The 16,244-nt window shown below is 39.3% G+C and overlaps 1 protein-coding gene across 2 annotated transcripts; it reads left to right on the plus strand.

Annotated features, from left to right (window-relative positions):
- The first annotated feature begins 1,766 nt into the window (after positions 1-1,766).
- Positions 1,767-14,823, plus strand: ndnfl (neuron-derived neurotrophic factor, like). 2 transcript variants are annotated; one of them, XM_039685236.2, is made up of 4 exons: positions 1,767-1,987; positions 7,215-7,401; positions 11,353-11,477; positions 12,775-14,823. In XM_039685236.2, the coding sequence occupies exons 2-4, from the start codon at positions 7,241-7,243 to the stop codon at positions 14,199-14,201; spliced, it is 1,713 nt and encodes a 570-aa protein (XP_039541170.2). In that variant the 5' UTR covers positions 1,767-1,987; positions 7,215-7,240; the 3' UTR covers positions 14,202-14,823. The 2 variants fall into 2 exon arrangements, with proteins under 2 accessions (XP_039541170.2, XP_088976511.1); XM_089120385.1 differs by lacking the exon at positions 1,767-1,987 and adding an exon at positions 6,108-6,273.
- Positions 14,824-16,244: the final 1,421 nt, after the last annotated feature.

A 16,244-nucleotide genomic window follows, 5' to 3' on the forward strand; every position in this document is an offset into this window, starting at 1 on the left:
ACATGTAAACGTGTCTTTCGCAAGTCTGCAACTACACAGTGTATGTGTCATTTGGGACAGGGCCACACTTCATAAGCAGCTGCCTGTTTTGGCCGACAGAAGCATGGCAGCTCACTTGTTTATTCTCATTTTCTCACATTTACCTACTGAAAAGAGTCATTTTGTCTAAATGAATATTAGAAACTAAGGCCAAAGTTTCACTTTACACATCTCACCACTAATGACCAAGCATTATAACCCACGTTCCTGCAAACATTCTCCTTTTTAGAGCCAGAACTTTCTACCGCTGAGAGCGAAAAAAAAGATGATCAAGGACATGAAATATAATCTCAAGGGTTTTTAGGATGAATTTCCTCTTTCCAAATTGGATTTAGTATGACTGTGACTGTCAAGAACATTGTAGCATCATTAGGACTCTGATTGTTAATCATATCAGGTTCCTCTTGTCACCGACAACCTGATCTGAACCAAAGCCACTGGTGGCCAAAGAAATCACTTCTTACATATCTATTGGTCAGGGAAATCAAATCCTGGATGAGCTCTGGTTTTTCGCTGGATCTGCCACATACATTCATACACACACACGCACACAATGACCAGATGGGTGGAGTGCTCTCATTACTTCAATAGCATGGCTGAAGCACCTATAGAATACATTCAAAAAGGCCCAAGAGACATGCTTAACACAATGCAAATAGCCTTTTTTATTCTGCTGTGGAGGATGGACAGAATGTGAGGGAAGGGTGGAAGATGGAGTGATACCATTGTGTGGAGGAAAGAGGCACGGTGTCGAGTTCTGGAAAAACACTCACAATTACATGTCCATATTCAATCTCTTTGAGAAGAGCACTTGACCTTTGGAACAATACACAAATACACAAATGCACACACACCCACGCTTCAGGTGTGAGGGACTTTATGTTCAGTGCTGATGTATTTATAAATATTGACCAATATTTATGTATCTATATTGCTAGTTCTGATAAAACAACTTTACACTAAGTTTCAATAAGACAATAAATCATACTGTAGGATATTTTATATTTAGGATAGCCTAAATCATATTTTTGTGCATTCAAATATTATTTTCATGTCATTTGCACACATTTCCTCCCTAAATTCACATCACCGTAATGAAACGAATAGCCTGGTTCTAGTTATTGTCAAAGGCTGTTCTCATGAATTGAATACATTCATTTTAAAAAAAAATTAAATTTGTAATGTTGATCGTAATGTAATTGAAGAGAGTGATTTTGAATACAGTGATTTTTTTAAATATTAAACTAAATATTCAATTAAATTAAAAACATGAAATGAAAGAGTTATTAACATATCATTTATATCTTTTTTTTGCAGTGAAATATGAACCAAAGTTTATACAAATGTTTTTCCTGCCTATAATGAAGTTTATGGTTTGGGTTTCTATGAGAGTTAATGAAAATCATCCATAGTGTGGTTCCCTAAATGTAATTAATCACATGCAATCTTCAAAAACACACACATCTCTGAACCCCCCCCCCCCCCCCATAAAAAAAAAACTTCAAAAAATGCAATTACACACACTATCACCCCTCTTACAACAACAGTTCTCACCAAGAGACTTTCTCCATCCTTTTATCCATCATCTATCTCGAATTCCTCCTCTTCGCTCTCTCTCTCTCACATACACACAGCTCACACGCGCGTGTCTATTTGACTAGCGCGCCTCAGTTATCAGACTGCACTGATCTGGGTCGGGGGGGAGAGAAAAGAGGAGAGAAAAGGAGTGGAAACGAGAGAAGAGAGAGGATAAGGGAGAAAGAGGAGAGGAGAAGGGTGGGAGGGCTTTTCTTTTTTTCTTTATTTCCCCCTATCCTCAGGATACTCCAGCAGGACAGGCGAGTTTCTGTGAGCACCAGTGCAGAAGACATCAGACCCGTTTACTTCTGCTCTTCTTCACCTCTCCTCCTTTCTTTCTCCAGAGTGGAAGCCCTGAGCGCTGGCTGAGGTAAGTACGTGTGATTGCGTGTTTGTGTGTCTGTGATTACATGTCAGGGACTCAACTGGTAGAGCATGGTGTCAGCAACGCCAAAGTCTTGGGATTGATTTCCAGTGAAAACACAAAGTGATAATGAAAATCTTGAATGCAAGATGCTTTAGATAAAAGTATTCATGTTTAGTATTTTGGAAAACTATTTTCTTTTTTACATGAGATGGCGATCATCTTCTGTGTGTGTCTCTACTCATGTCTCTTTGACCACTAAATATTCCCAAAGTACAGCAGTGAGATAGTGTGTGGTTTGGGATGGGGGTTCAGTTTCATGGAAATCCAGAACAGGGACGAAAAAAAAAAACTCTTCACAATGCAGATGAAAGTTACAATGAATCAAAATATCAGAAAAAAATATGTTTTGGAATGTTTCTCATTTTTATTTATGGTTTAAATATATATATATCCTCTCTCTTCTCTCGTCTCGTATATATATATATATATATCAGACATTTTATTTATGTCATATTTTTATATTATGTTTGTGTTTGTGTATATATATATATATATACACTCACCGGCCACTTTATTAGGTACCCCATGCTAGTAATGGGTTGGACCCCCTTTTGCCTTCAGAACTGCCTCAATTCTTCGTGGCATAGATTCAACAAGGTGCTGTAAGCATTCCTCAGGGAGTTTGGTCCATATTGACATGATGGCATCACACAGTTGCCGCAGATTTGTCGGCTGCACATCCATGATGCGAATCTCCCGTTCCACCACATCCCAAAGATGCTCTATTGGATTGAGATCTGGTGACTGTGGAGGCCATTTGAGTACAGCGAACTCATTGTCATGTTCAAGAAACCAGTCTGAGATGATTCCAGCTTTATGACATGGCGCATTATCCTGCTGAAAGTAGCCATCAGAAGTTGGGTACATTGTGGTCATAAAGGGATGGACATGGTCAGCAACAATACTCAGGTAGGCTGTGGCGTTGCAACGATGCTCATTTGGTACCAAGGGGCCCAAAGAGTGCCAAGAAAATATTCCCCACACCATGACACCACCACCACCAGCCTGAACCGTTGATACAAGGCAGGATGGATCCATGCTTTCATGTTGTAGACGCCAAATTCTGACCCTACCATCCGAATGTCGCAGCAGAAATCGAGACTCATCAGACCAGGCAACGTTTTTCCAATCTTCTATTGTCCAATTTCGATGAGCTTGTGCAAATTGTAGCCTCAGTTTCCTGTTCTTAGCTGAAAGGAGTGGCACCCGGTGTGGTCTTCTGCTGCTGTAGCCCATCTGCCTCAAAGTTCGACGTACTGTGCGTTCAGAGATGCTCTTCTGCCCACCTTGGTTGTAACGGGTGGTTATTTGAGTCACTGTTGCCCTTCTATCAGCTCGAACCAGTCTGGTCATTCTCCTCTGACCTCTGGCATCAACAAGGCATTTCCGCCCACAGAACTGCTGCTCACTGGATGTTTTTTCTTTTTCGGACCATTCTCTGTAAACCCTAGAGATGGTTGTGCGTGAAAATCCCAGTAGATTAGCAGTTTCTGAAATACTCAGACCAGCCCTTCTGGCACCAACAATCATGCCACGTTCAAAGTCACTCAAATCACCTTTCTTCCCCATACTGATGCTCGGTTTGAACTGCAGGAGATTGTCTTGACCATGTCTACATGCCTAAATGCACGGAGTTGCCACCATGTGATTGGCTGCTTAGAAATTAAGTGTTAACGAGCAGTTGGACAGGTGTACCTAATAAAGTGGCCGGTGAGTGTATATATATATATATAACATTAAGACAAATTAAAAATCTAAAGATATAAATATATAAAATTATATATGATAATAAATAAAAAAAACTTACATTTTACATTTGCTATGGTAATTGCATGACCATAAACGTCTCCGAACTGAATTCAGCTCAATTCAATTTTGAGAGAGACAGAGACTGAAAGGAAAGGAAAGAGAGACAAAGCAATTAGTGTTACTTTTGATTTGTTAAAGTCAGCCATTAGATCTTGTTTTCATGACCATAATATATTTAAACTCTTCCCCAATCTTTCCCTAAACCCTCTTTCTCCCCATTTGAGCACATCTCTGTCTATTTACCCCCCTACGGCCCACATCTTTGCATGAGTTCTCAGTTTTCATTCTATACCATTCAAGTTTGGAGTCCTTTTCTGTCTTTCCTTCTCTCTTTTCTACCTCTCCCCCTTCTCTTCTCTCTCGCTTTATATCTTGATCCCCTGAGAGCAGTCAGGACCCCTGCAAAGAGCATGTGTCACATGACACCCCAGCCACCAACGCCATCAACAAGCTCTCTAACAGATCGAGAGCAAGAGAGAGAGTGTGTACAGTAATATGAGCTTGCAGAACACAGTAAATACAGAGATTGAGAGATATAGAGAGAAATAAAACTAATGTGAGGTTTAATGAACAGACAGACTTGGTACTATACTATAGAGACATGGGGAATCAAAAGGGAAAAAATCAGATATCATATTTTGCATACAGAAATTAAGCATATTTTAGGACAAATCATATTTTTTTGCATTACGCCATTATTTTCTAAAATTAAGTATTTTCCCCCCACAAATCCCCCATTATCATTACCGTTATGTGTCCAGGCAACCCACTCCATTTATTTTCAATCGCATTTCTCATTACTGTTATACAGTATTTTTGTTTTACATTTACATTTTTTAATTCATATAAAATTAAATAGATTACAGCAAACAATATGGTGTATAAATACAATGAAATACTTTTTCAAATAATATAAATATTTTAATCATGTTATTTTAATATTTAAAATATATAGCTAGTAAAATGTAAATAATATAAAATTTTCTTTTGCATTGCAGTATTGATTTTTTTTGTGCATTATACATTAATGAGAAATTTAGCATAAAAATGTCATGTAAACAATTTTACAATGCAAAAAAGTGGCGATTTTTTTTCATGCCTTTTTTCCTCATTGTCAAATACTTATTTTGACTTTGGGATGAAATATAACTCAAAAATGTTCTTGACTTATGGGAGATTTTATGACTATTCATCCAGCTCTTATTCATTTCCTCTTTCTCTTATGGGCACGTGTCAATTTAGTCTTCTATTTTTCTTCTACACTTCCTTCTATCCCTTCCTCATCCTGTCTTTCTCTCACCTCCTACGTCCTTGTTCGGCTCCTCCCTCCTTCACTCTCCATTTACCGCTTTTTTCCCGATCCTTTCTTTCTCACCTTCACTGTCTTATTTTTCACCTATCGTAATCCCTCTCTTCATCTTCCTGGAAATTTTCCCGTTCCCATCTCGCTCTCGCTCTCTCTCTCTCTCTCTCTCTTCACACTTTCCTTGCATCCTCCTTTTCCACCCCCTCCATATTTCTCTTCTGTTTCTAATGAGGGCCTGTTCAGCAGTCATAATCAGAGCAGAGGTTGGGTGATGAGAGAGTGCGTAGCGTCGTCATCTGATCTACGGGGCAACGTTTCCCCAGCGACAACCATGCGTGTTGTTATGGGGACACTTTTCAGCACGATGGCTTTGATCGCTGCCTCTCTCTCCCCGGGGACGTGAACTCACATCACTGGGCCCATCAGCTGCAGATAAACACAGATTGAACATCTGAGAGTTTCAAACTTCCTCAACTCTCTCCCACAGACGCCGCTCGGCGGTGTTCATATTACCTCCAGGTGCTGTTTTGGTCGGTTTTTGTTCTTTTTCTTCGACGGGTTTTTATAGTACCAAAGCAGCCTGCTGTTCGTACATAATGAGAAGAGATGAATTCTACTTCCGTAGTAAACCAATTTGATGTCGCTTGTTAAAAATAGAGATATAAATTCAAGTGAGTGTTTGCCAGGCATCGCTGAAGTGCCGTCGTCGTCTCGCTGAGGTTTCTGTGTGGAGAGTGTCAAAGCGAGCAGCGAGTGTTAGCGGATAGCAAATTTTCTTTGCTCATATAAATAATTCTCTCTGAATAAAGGCAAATGTTTCCTGCTATCAATGAATCATCAGCTGGGATGAGGATAACTTTCTCTCCCTCATCCCCTTCTCCCTCTCTCCCTTTCCCTCTCCCTCTCTCTCTCTCTCTCATCTTGCCCTCACAACAGATGGAGTGTGAGAATCAACTGATTGACTGATAGCTCAGTTCTTCGCTTGTCAGCCATAATGAATAACCTTTGTGCTGAATGTCGGTTGAAACACCAGTGAGTTTGTCAGCACCTTGAGAGATAAATAACAGCACTGTCATCTAGCACATCAGCCCCGAGTGCAGATCTCCCCGAGAATGTGAGTTTCAGCCGTCAGAGCTGGATTTTGACAGGTTTGAGAAGATTTTAATCTTAATTTTAATTTGAAGTTGGCAGTTTATCTCCAACTTTTACATCAAGGACAAGGCAGATGTTTTAAGTGTGATGGATTTACTTTTTTGAAAAGAGAGATAAAGTCAAAATTCTGCTGAATTATCAGTTCCTTTGAAACTTCCAGATGTCCTCATTTGTCTCAGAGCTTTCATAAGCCAAGGCATGGGACATTTGTAATCTAAATAGATGGACTGACTGACAAGATATGGTAAATCGATTTTTCACTGCAGTCTGTAGTATAGGCGATGTGCACTTCCCTATTGCATATGCAAATAGCAGTGTGTCAAATGAGCAAAACTGAAGTAGGGGGACAATATCTGGATGACATACTGCATCTGCAGAGATTGTGAAATGTGTAACCAGGCAGTGGGGCCTGCTGAAAGGACGTCAGTGAAACGAAATTGGCAGATAATTGTGAGTCAGATGGCTTTTTAAAGTGCTAAACATACATTTACATTTCAGGCCATTCCCCCAGTGACAACCTGTTGTACCCCTAAAGGTATCATTTGTACAATTTTTTAACAGTGTTGTTAGTATGTCATAGGTCAAAGGTCAGCCAGGTCAAAGGACAGTACAACATGGTGAAAGAAGTCAATTCTTATTCAAATGTGTTATTATGAGAATTCAGATGCTCCTTTCACAGTGTCTTTATGAAAGGAGAACTTGCTTTATTTTGTCAATTAAAATCTTTCTCCACCAAAAGTATTTTAGGGTAATAGTTTTCAAAGTTAAAACTTAAAAAAGCATTGTTGTCCTTCGTCACCCTTGTGGCTTTTAGTGAATTATTCGAAACTACCAAAAATGGTGGATAAAATGCATTTAAAAGCTCTTACCACTTGTTTACAAATGGCATTCTTTGTTTTCCAGTGAGTGGCTGTTTGTGTTGGACAAGGATGGCTCTCTCCTGGTGTCTCTGCCTGGCCATGGCCCTCTTTTCTGGTCCCGTTACCAACAGTGCCCTGGCACCTGAAAATGAAGTGACATTACACCCCACAACATGGCTGAGTGGGAACAGGGTCACACCAGTACATCTGCCCAAAGGACGCGCTCGTAGGTAAAAGACACCTTTTCAGGGTCTGGTGAGAGATAGACAATAAAGAATTTCCAATAAAAATTGGTCAAGGGGACCAATCCGTAAGGTAAAGAATGAAGGAGAATCACTGATTGTGTATGTTTTGAAGCTTCTAACTCAAGTTAGAGAAGAAATTGAAGAATGGAAGAGTTTAAATTAACATTGTAGTCCTCCAGAGAGAGATTACTGCATAATCACAGCAGGGAATTGACTCGTCTGAAAATCACTGTAAACTGATCTCTGTCCGGGTTTCAAAAAGGGTTGAAAATGGTGGGTAGAAAAAACGATTCAATATTAACTTAATACAAAATTAATATTTCCTGATATTTGTCACAGTCGTGTTTAGTTGTCACTGTCTTGTTTAGTTTTAAAGCCCTATTCAGATGTTAATTGTTTCTTATGGGGTCGTAAGGTATATTTTCAACATTTACAGGGGCTAGTCTGTTTTATTGCTGTCCGAATCCAGAATGTCATTGTTTTTCTCCCACCACCCCTGTAAAAATCCATCATAAAAATAATGTTGTGCCATCATTTGCCATCCGAATCCACATCACTGAGTTTACAAGACGAGATCAATTAAAAATGTACTGTTTAAATCCTTTTTGACCACTGCCAAGCACAGTACGATAACTGTTGTGCTTCACTGTAATTTGGATGCATTTTAAAAATCTAGCCTACACTTTTACTACATTTACCATTAAAAATATAACTTATTTCTGCTAATTTTCACATTTTTAAAATGACATCCATCATTTTGAGGTAAAATTCAAGACATAAAACCATTTTATCGATAGCACGTATATATTCCTATATTTAAACGGATTTAAATAAGTAAATGATAAATCTATATAATAAATGATTTCCTATTATTAAATTAATTATGAATTTGTTTATGTTATTCCAAGCATATGACATTTTATTTACAGCAGGCGAATTCCCGGGTTTGTAGCATCACAAAACGCGCTCCTTCACCATGAATAAACTGCCACCTGAATGCATGAGTTTTATCACTGAAGTGCCATGCAAATGATTTTTTCTGGGCGTCGACATGAGAAACATTTACCACCCAAATAGGGCTTTCATGAGTTCACATCTACATATAATTATTATGGTTACGGTTATGCGTACATGATGTGCTGTCTGGGTGGAGGGCTATTCCCATATTCCCATTTTTCACAGTATACATTTTTATGGTCAGTGTTGTTATTTTTTAAACCTGACTAAAACTGTTAAACATCTTTGGTAAAAGAGATCTCCTATCTGTTTAATTCTCGCTAATGGTCTTAAAATCATGCCACAGATTTCCTCTTTATCAAACCCATGGCTAAACCCAAACCCAGCAGCTAAAACTAAACTAAAACTGCAGCTTTCTTTTTCCATTAGCAACACTAGCCAGTGAGAATCACAGTGAGAACTGCTCCCTCATTCGTAACAGAGGTGGTGTCAGGCTTCAGACTAAGTGTGAGAAAGAGAGAGAAGAACTGAGTGTGTTTCAATGCACAGCTGTAGGGCAGGAGCTGCTGATCATAAATCAAATTAATTAATCTATTAAAATATTGTAACTGTGCCTTCCACATAAAATGCTCACTATAAATTGCATTAAAAAGGTGTGGGATGGACATACCTAAGTGTACCAGCCAGTAATCCCTCAAACTAAAACGATGACCCTTTATTTTAGTCAAGGTCAAAGTTAAACTTGATTACCAGAAGAATGAAATCAATATTATGATAATGTGCTATGCTGGTGAGCCAGTGGCATGCAAATAAGAGATCCGAATTGCATTAAACAAAAGCCGAGTCTTAAATAATGTCTGACTATTTCCATAGAAAAAAAAATATAATGCGCAATTGAAGATGCAAACACCATTGACTCAAGGCAGCCACACAAGCTCGTTTTCAAGGTCAGAGGAAGTGGCGGTTGCCAAATGGCTGGTGTTACCAGAATGCACAGAGGGCGGTTTACCAGATTCTGCCCAGTGTGATGTTATTCATGGAGGGGGAGTGAATGTGTTTCCTGCATGAGCAAAGCACTCTACAGGGATAGTGCACCTGGCATCAGTTGTGATCTGTAAACATTAGGGTTTGTGGAGATGCATATCTAAATGGTGGCCATGGATCGATAGAAGCTTATCAGAGATCAGTCATTCTGAAGTCATTGCTTTTGTTTCTCCTCACCTTCATTAGAAGATCAACCTGTGCAAACAACAGTAGTCAAATAGTCCCCAAGGAAGCTCTGCGGCATGTTATTTAAAAGCATCATGTCATACACTTTTTAGTAGGGATGCACCAATACCGCTTTCGGCTACTTTCCAATACGAGTACTGATGAGTACTGTATTTTCATTGCATTTTTATTTTTTCATATTGGGCAAACCAAAAAAAAAATATGAATCAAATTATTTGGCTTAGCCAAAAGTTATTTTTAGTTATTTTCTTGCTTTATTATGCCTGTTAAAATGTATTGTTAGCTACTGTTAATTTTACTGTTCTTATTATTGCTCTGTCATATTTTATCTTTTATTTAATAGCACACTGAATATTTTGAGTTGCTAAAGCAGGGCTCAACCATTCAAGAGCAGTGATTTTCGTTGTTAGATCAACATCGAGGACGAAGACAGCAGTGGGATTATTAGGCTGCTGTCACTTTAAGAGCTGCACGTATCCAGCATACTGTTACATGAGTTTTCTTTTCAACTGTTTATGTTCACTTAAGACCTATTTTTACAGTCTATGCTTAAGATATAACTGTTTCACAAGGATGCTTGCCTATATGGGCATTTTAACATACATTTTGTGCGTTAAAGCACACAGAGACATACTAGATTTAATAGGCTATTAATGCGCTGTCTGAGAGGCAGCATTCTGGGCACACGCTTCGGGTGTTTGCGCACAGAAAACCTCTTAAAAACAGCATGTGATAATTGTACCGCCGTCCTGTTAAAATGTAGGGAAGCACTCGCTATACATAAATCATGTAACAATCATGTAACCTTGTACATAGGATTTAGTTTGAATTCAATCAATAATCATGAGCATGCAACAGAAGTACGCGGTTTCTCCCTTTTTAGGGTCAGTCAACGTTACTCCTCATTTTTCTGCTATTGCCATATCCAACTGAACTAAAAACTTTCCAGTGATGTCTGTGACAATTTTCATTATTGTGTGAACTTTTTGGGCCTCTTTAATGTAAACGCTTTCTTTATATAAGAATCAGCCTTGCTGAAAGGTGCAATGTAGATGCCAAATGTTCAAGATACAAAGGCATGTTGCTCAAACTATAAAGGTTAGACTGAAATGATTAGGGACTTTGTTAAAATAAACTTCATCTACTCATTTCTAATATTGAGACCCTTCTGAACAATACACAGAGTTGGTGGAAAATTGCTAAATGTGACCCTGGTGTTTAAAAATAATAATATGAGTGAGCAGATCAAGAGTTCGGACAACAGAATGGGGTTTACTAATAAATATGGGCAGTCATGTGTTAAAGTCTTTGGGTTTCTGATGTCAGAATCATAAATACAATGATTTTGTAAGCAGTTTAATTTAAATTGAGGGTCTTTTATGAAAGTGTGTTTCTGCTTCAGAGTAAAAAATAAAACAGGTATTTTTTAGATACATTTTCAAATAAGAAATTAAGCCTAATTGTAAGATACAAAGTCACAACTGTGAGTGAGAATTAGTCATAATTGTGAGATGTCAGTTTTTTTATTTTACAAAGGAATGAATGCAATAGAGTAGAGTAGATTCTTTGATGATACATGATTAGGCTGGTACATATAGTTGGGAAAGGATATTGTTTGACTAAATAATTGATGGTAATGGTTCATTTATAGAATATAAAATTAGATTTTTAATTGTCTTATGGACAATTAGATCAAACCATATCATACGTACTGTTTCTAATACATACAGATATGTATCTGTGTTTCAGACTGTATTTCACACTAAAGAAGAAAGCTGATTTGCTGTCTGTTACTGTGAGCCCCTGTGCAGTGCCCATCGAATGGAGCTTGGCTGTTCGGACCTTGAAGGATAAACCACCTAAAAAAGCGCACTGTGAGTTTGTGTGTGTTATTCATGGACTTGTGTCTGCTTGAAGGTATATTTGTGCATGCATGCGAACACGTACTTGTACTTGTGTGTTTGGGGAGTACTGGCATAGCCCTAACCAGGGCTAACAAACAACTCAGGGATTTTGTGTCCATAGGGCGGACAGGTTACATCCCTTCAGAGGCTCTAATGAAGAAGCGAAGCAGTCGCTTGAGGCTCACTGATTTAATTAGTAGGTGTAAAACTGCTGTTGTGTTGCTTTAGGGCCTCTATGGACAGAAGATTCTCCTCTTATCCATCTCCAAATCTCCAGGCTGTTTCCTGATAGAAAGTAAAACATTTTCAAACAGAAACAAAGAGACAACACATGCAAGCACAGTCTGGGTGGATAAACATTAACATCTGTTTCTAATTTTAATGGTAGTTTACAATACTTACTTGTCCACAGAAGTAATAGAATAGTGATACAGGTTTATTATAACATCAATGACTACAGAATTCTCATTTTCAGTTTTTTTTTTTTAATGTTAATTATAAATATCCTGATTTTCATTGTTAATGCATATTTGTACATGTTGGATGTTAATTTATACAACTTTAAATGTAAAAATATATAATTTGTGTATGTAAAATTACATTTAACCAAGATAAATAAATGCATAATGAACCTAAACCTAAGTGTAAAGTGTTACCAATTTTTTTGACATTATAAAATAATTTAATAAATATAATTATAATTATAAAATATTTTTACATTATAAATATAATGTCATATTATAAAATTATATTATAATATTATAAAATATAATTTAATATAATGACATTATAAAATAATTTAATAAATATTTATCATTCATTCATAATGCTAGACCCTAGCTAAAGAAACTATTTTGTTGCTAAATACATTTTTCAATTATCTTCATTTATATTTGGAAGACACATCTGCATCATGTTTGAACAGTACCAGAATAATCCTTATACTGTACGTTTCTGCACTCTTCTTTCATAATCATGCGCATGTACTGAAATGAAGGGTTAGTCTGGCAGGCAAAGCAGCATTATAAAGTCATAAAGTGACATATAAATCATTTAGACTGTGAACTCAGGGGTCCCCATCTACACCTTTAAATTATTCACTTTGATTACCAAATGTTCTCTCTAAAAGTGTGCCGACAAAAGTAATGATGGTTTGCATGAAAAACAGTCTTATGCGGCATTGCGGCCCAATGTTTTTTTTTTAGCTTTCTTTTGATTAGAGCTTTTGAATATGCTTGATCTTGATCTGAAATGCTTCGTTTTTCAGGGGGCTCGAAGAAGAGCATGCCTGAGGTTTGGTGGAGAGGTTCTGGAAGAGAGGTTAGGATTTACACCTACACCGGCAATGCCGTAGACACCTACACTGGTCCTGCCTACGCTCCAGCGTCCATCTACATCCTGCGGCTGAAATCAAACGATCAGGACACGCAGGTGTCGGCATACCTCCACGAAGGTCCTGGTCCCTCGGGGGCTTTCCCGGAACTGCCTTCAGATCCTAGAGTGCACACACTGGGGGTGGGCATGACCAGCGTCACCTTAAATTGGGCTCCGAGCTCATCCATAGATGTTAAAGATGGTCACCTGCCACATCACGAGTATTGCGTGTTAGTCAACCACAAGCACAATTACCGAAGTCTTTGCGCTGCCCGTGAGGAAATCCGAAAGGAGATACAGAGTGTGCAGAAGAGACAGAGAAGGGACAAACAAAGCAAGGAGATTGTGTGGGCGACGCTTAAAGAATGGTGGTGGCGGCACCCGGATACCCTTGCGGATCGCGAATCGTCGACAGCTGACAAGTTTGAGGACCCTGGATGTGTGTGCAGGGATGTCGAAAGTGTGTGCACGGTTTCGGACCTGCTTCCGGATACACAGTACTATTTTGATGTGTTTGTAGTGGACAGAGTTAACGGCACAAGTGCGGCATACACCGGCACTTTCACCCGCACACACGAGGAGGCTCGTCCAGCTGTCACATCCTTACGGGAAGGCCAGGTCAAATGGGTCACCCTGAGCGGGGACGCAAGCAATCTACAGGGGGAACAGTTTCGTTTTAAACCTCGTGGGCGGCAACAAAATGGCCTCCTTACCTTGCACACCTGTAACGGCACTAGTAAAGTCAAGGTCACCGTCTCTAGTAAAGGACGGACTTTGACGTCTCAGGAGGTGGGACACCAGGTGGCCCAGATATGGTTGCATGGTGCCCCATCATACCTCATCCAGCTCCAGGCTTTGGCTCCAGGGTCCTCATCGGCAATCCCTAAAAGCAATTTCGGGAAGTCCAAATTCTGTCTCAAAATTCAGGCATCATCGGCGTACCACCGCCGAGCTGTACCGGTGTTTCCCGCCACACTGCAAATTAAGTCTTTCAACAAGTTGCGCACCTGCAACTCAGTCACTCTCGCCTGGATGGGGACTGAAGAACGCAGTCTATATTGCGTTTATCGGAGGCAGATCCCACTTGACAGCAAACACATCTTGACGGACCGCTGCATCGCCCCGGAGTCCCGTCCAGCCAATGAGAGAGTCCTCTGTAAGTATTTCCAAGAGTTAAACCCTCGTCGGGCGGTCACTACAGCGGTGATCGGTGACCTGGAATCAGGGGTGTTATATGTGTTTGACGTTTATCTTATGAGACGCTGGGGGCTTCCAATTAAGTACCACAGCAAGACTGTGAGAACCAGGAGTGAATGTTAAGTGAGCATCTCAGACCATCTTGGTCTCGGTGGAGAAGGACTCAATGGAGAGACAGTATTCCACAGGGAAGTAAGACCAGAAATGGAACTGTTGGGGGCCTAGATCTGGTTCGGTTGAGGTCTAACGTGACCACTGAAAGACATTAACACATTAATTATGCCAACACAGACACACAAATACAAAGTGAGGTGAGACCAAGCTCACACCAGCAAAAACTAATTTACTTTACGATGTTTCTGTATTAATGTTTGTGTTGTTGCTGTCTGTGGTGCCGTCTCTGTTGTTAATTATACAGTATTGAGTGTCTGAATAACAGAAACTCTCTCAACTCTTACACAAAAGAGAACCGTGCCAAAATATGCAAGAGAAACAGCCGGAGGGCTTTGAGCACCAGTGCTAACCAGAGCTGTATCAGATCTCTCAATCTGCCACCAGTAACAGAGAAAGACACCAAGTATGGGAGCCGCGAGAGAGAGCGAAAGGAGCTGTGTGAAGTCAGTGTGTTGATTATGCTCTGCTAAAGCATGCAGCAGGGAAAACGAGTTAGCAGTTCACTTCATTGTGTGTGATGTCATTGTTGTGCTGCGCTTCTGCGCACTAATAAAAACACAATTACCAACCAGACATGAAAATGATCTGTGGATGTGTCACACTTTGACATTCTTCAAGGGCAATGGCTGTTCATAACTGAATTGCGGACGATTCTACACATGAAAGCAATTCAATGAGACGTTAGTAGTAAAAAGGCGTTCACCAGCCTGTGTGACGATACGAAAGTCTTAAAATCAATAATATTGATTATATATAAATAATCGACAGTACAAAGAACTTACGCCGCCTTCACACTGGCAGTTGAAATCAGCTCCGATGCGGCTGCGAAACGACCGGAAGTCATTCATTTCCTATGGAGATTCGCAGACGGGTCCGACCGAGTGCGGTGCGAAGAAAATCGTGTCCGTTGGTCATCCGGATGCGTTCAAAAATTTGAACTCTTGCGAAAAGCTACGGACGGTTCCTATCCGACAATTCCAGCGGAAGTTGAGCGTTGCTATGGTACTGATAAACAAACCTGAATTATTAACTTTTAATAAAATAAATATTGATTTTATAACAATAATTTGTGATGTCATTTTTTATTTTCATGACTTTCTAACGTTTATAAGGGCAGTTAATACAATTAAATTGAAGGTAGACATTGAACTATTGACCACTATATCACATTTTTTAGCCGACCTGACATGTCAACGTCCTGAGCAACTTTCCTCACGCAGCATAACCCTAATCAGAGAGATCATACAGAACTGACAGAATCAAACTTTAATCTCTCCGCCATTTTTGTTCTACCCGCGTCCGACGCTTTTCACTGTGTAGTACGACGTCCGTTGCCGTTGGGAACGTATTGCGTATTACGGAGCTGATTTCAACTGCCAGTGTGAAGGCAGCGTTAGTTTGGACACTCCAGTCCGATAGATTTCAAAAGCACTCCAGTGGCTCCCTCTGCTGTCCAAATTAGGGAAAGAAAAAACACTTGACAGCTGCTGGATGTCCCAAAAAAGTGGTTGGGATGTTGATCCAATGATTAGAATATTTTGAGTCGATTCACAAATAGATTCGTTCATTGGCCATTTCTACAGGTAAGATTGTCACGCCTGTAGTTGGCAACAAGTCTTTTTAACTGCATGATCGTCAGGTGTACTTAATAAATCTTCTTCGTCCTTTCTGTCTTTGCTGTGAATGAGACTGACTATACGTGGAAACAACAGTATTTACGGTCTGTTAAAACGATAAAAATCAAAATAGTTGTTTATAATATTGGCAATTGTGTTTTTATTGTTCACTTCTTTACCCAACAGCTACACCAAAAAAAAATTGAAAGTATAAAGTAAGGATATTTGAGAAAATGTGATATTGAAGTTTGGACTCAAAACGGTATAGTAACTGAGATAAAGCCACATGAATGTAGTACCCGTTACAATGTCAAAGACGAAAAGAAAAAGACTGTATTGTTCAAATAATTACCCTTTATTTTTTCAATTGCCATTC

The sequence above is a fragment of the Pimephales promelas genome, chromosome 15 (assembly GCF_988280905.1).
Source record: "Pimephales promelas chromosome 15, fPimPro1.hap1.1, whole genome shotgun sequence".
Lineage (NCBI taxonomy): Eukaryota > Metazoa > Chordata > Actinopteri > Cypriniformes > Leuciscidae > Pimephales > Pimephales promelas.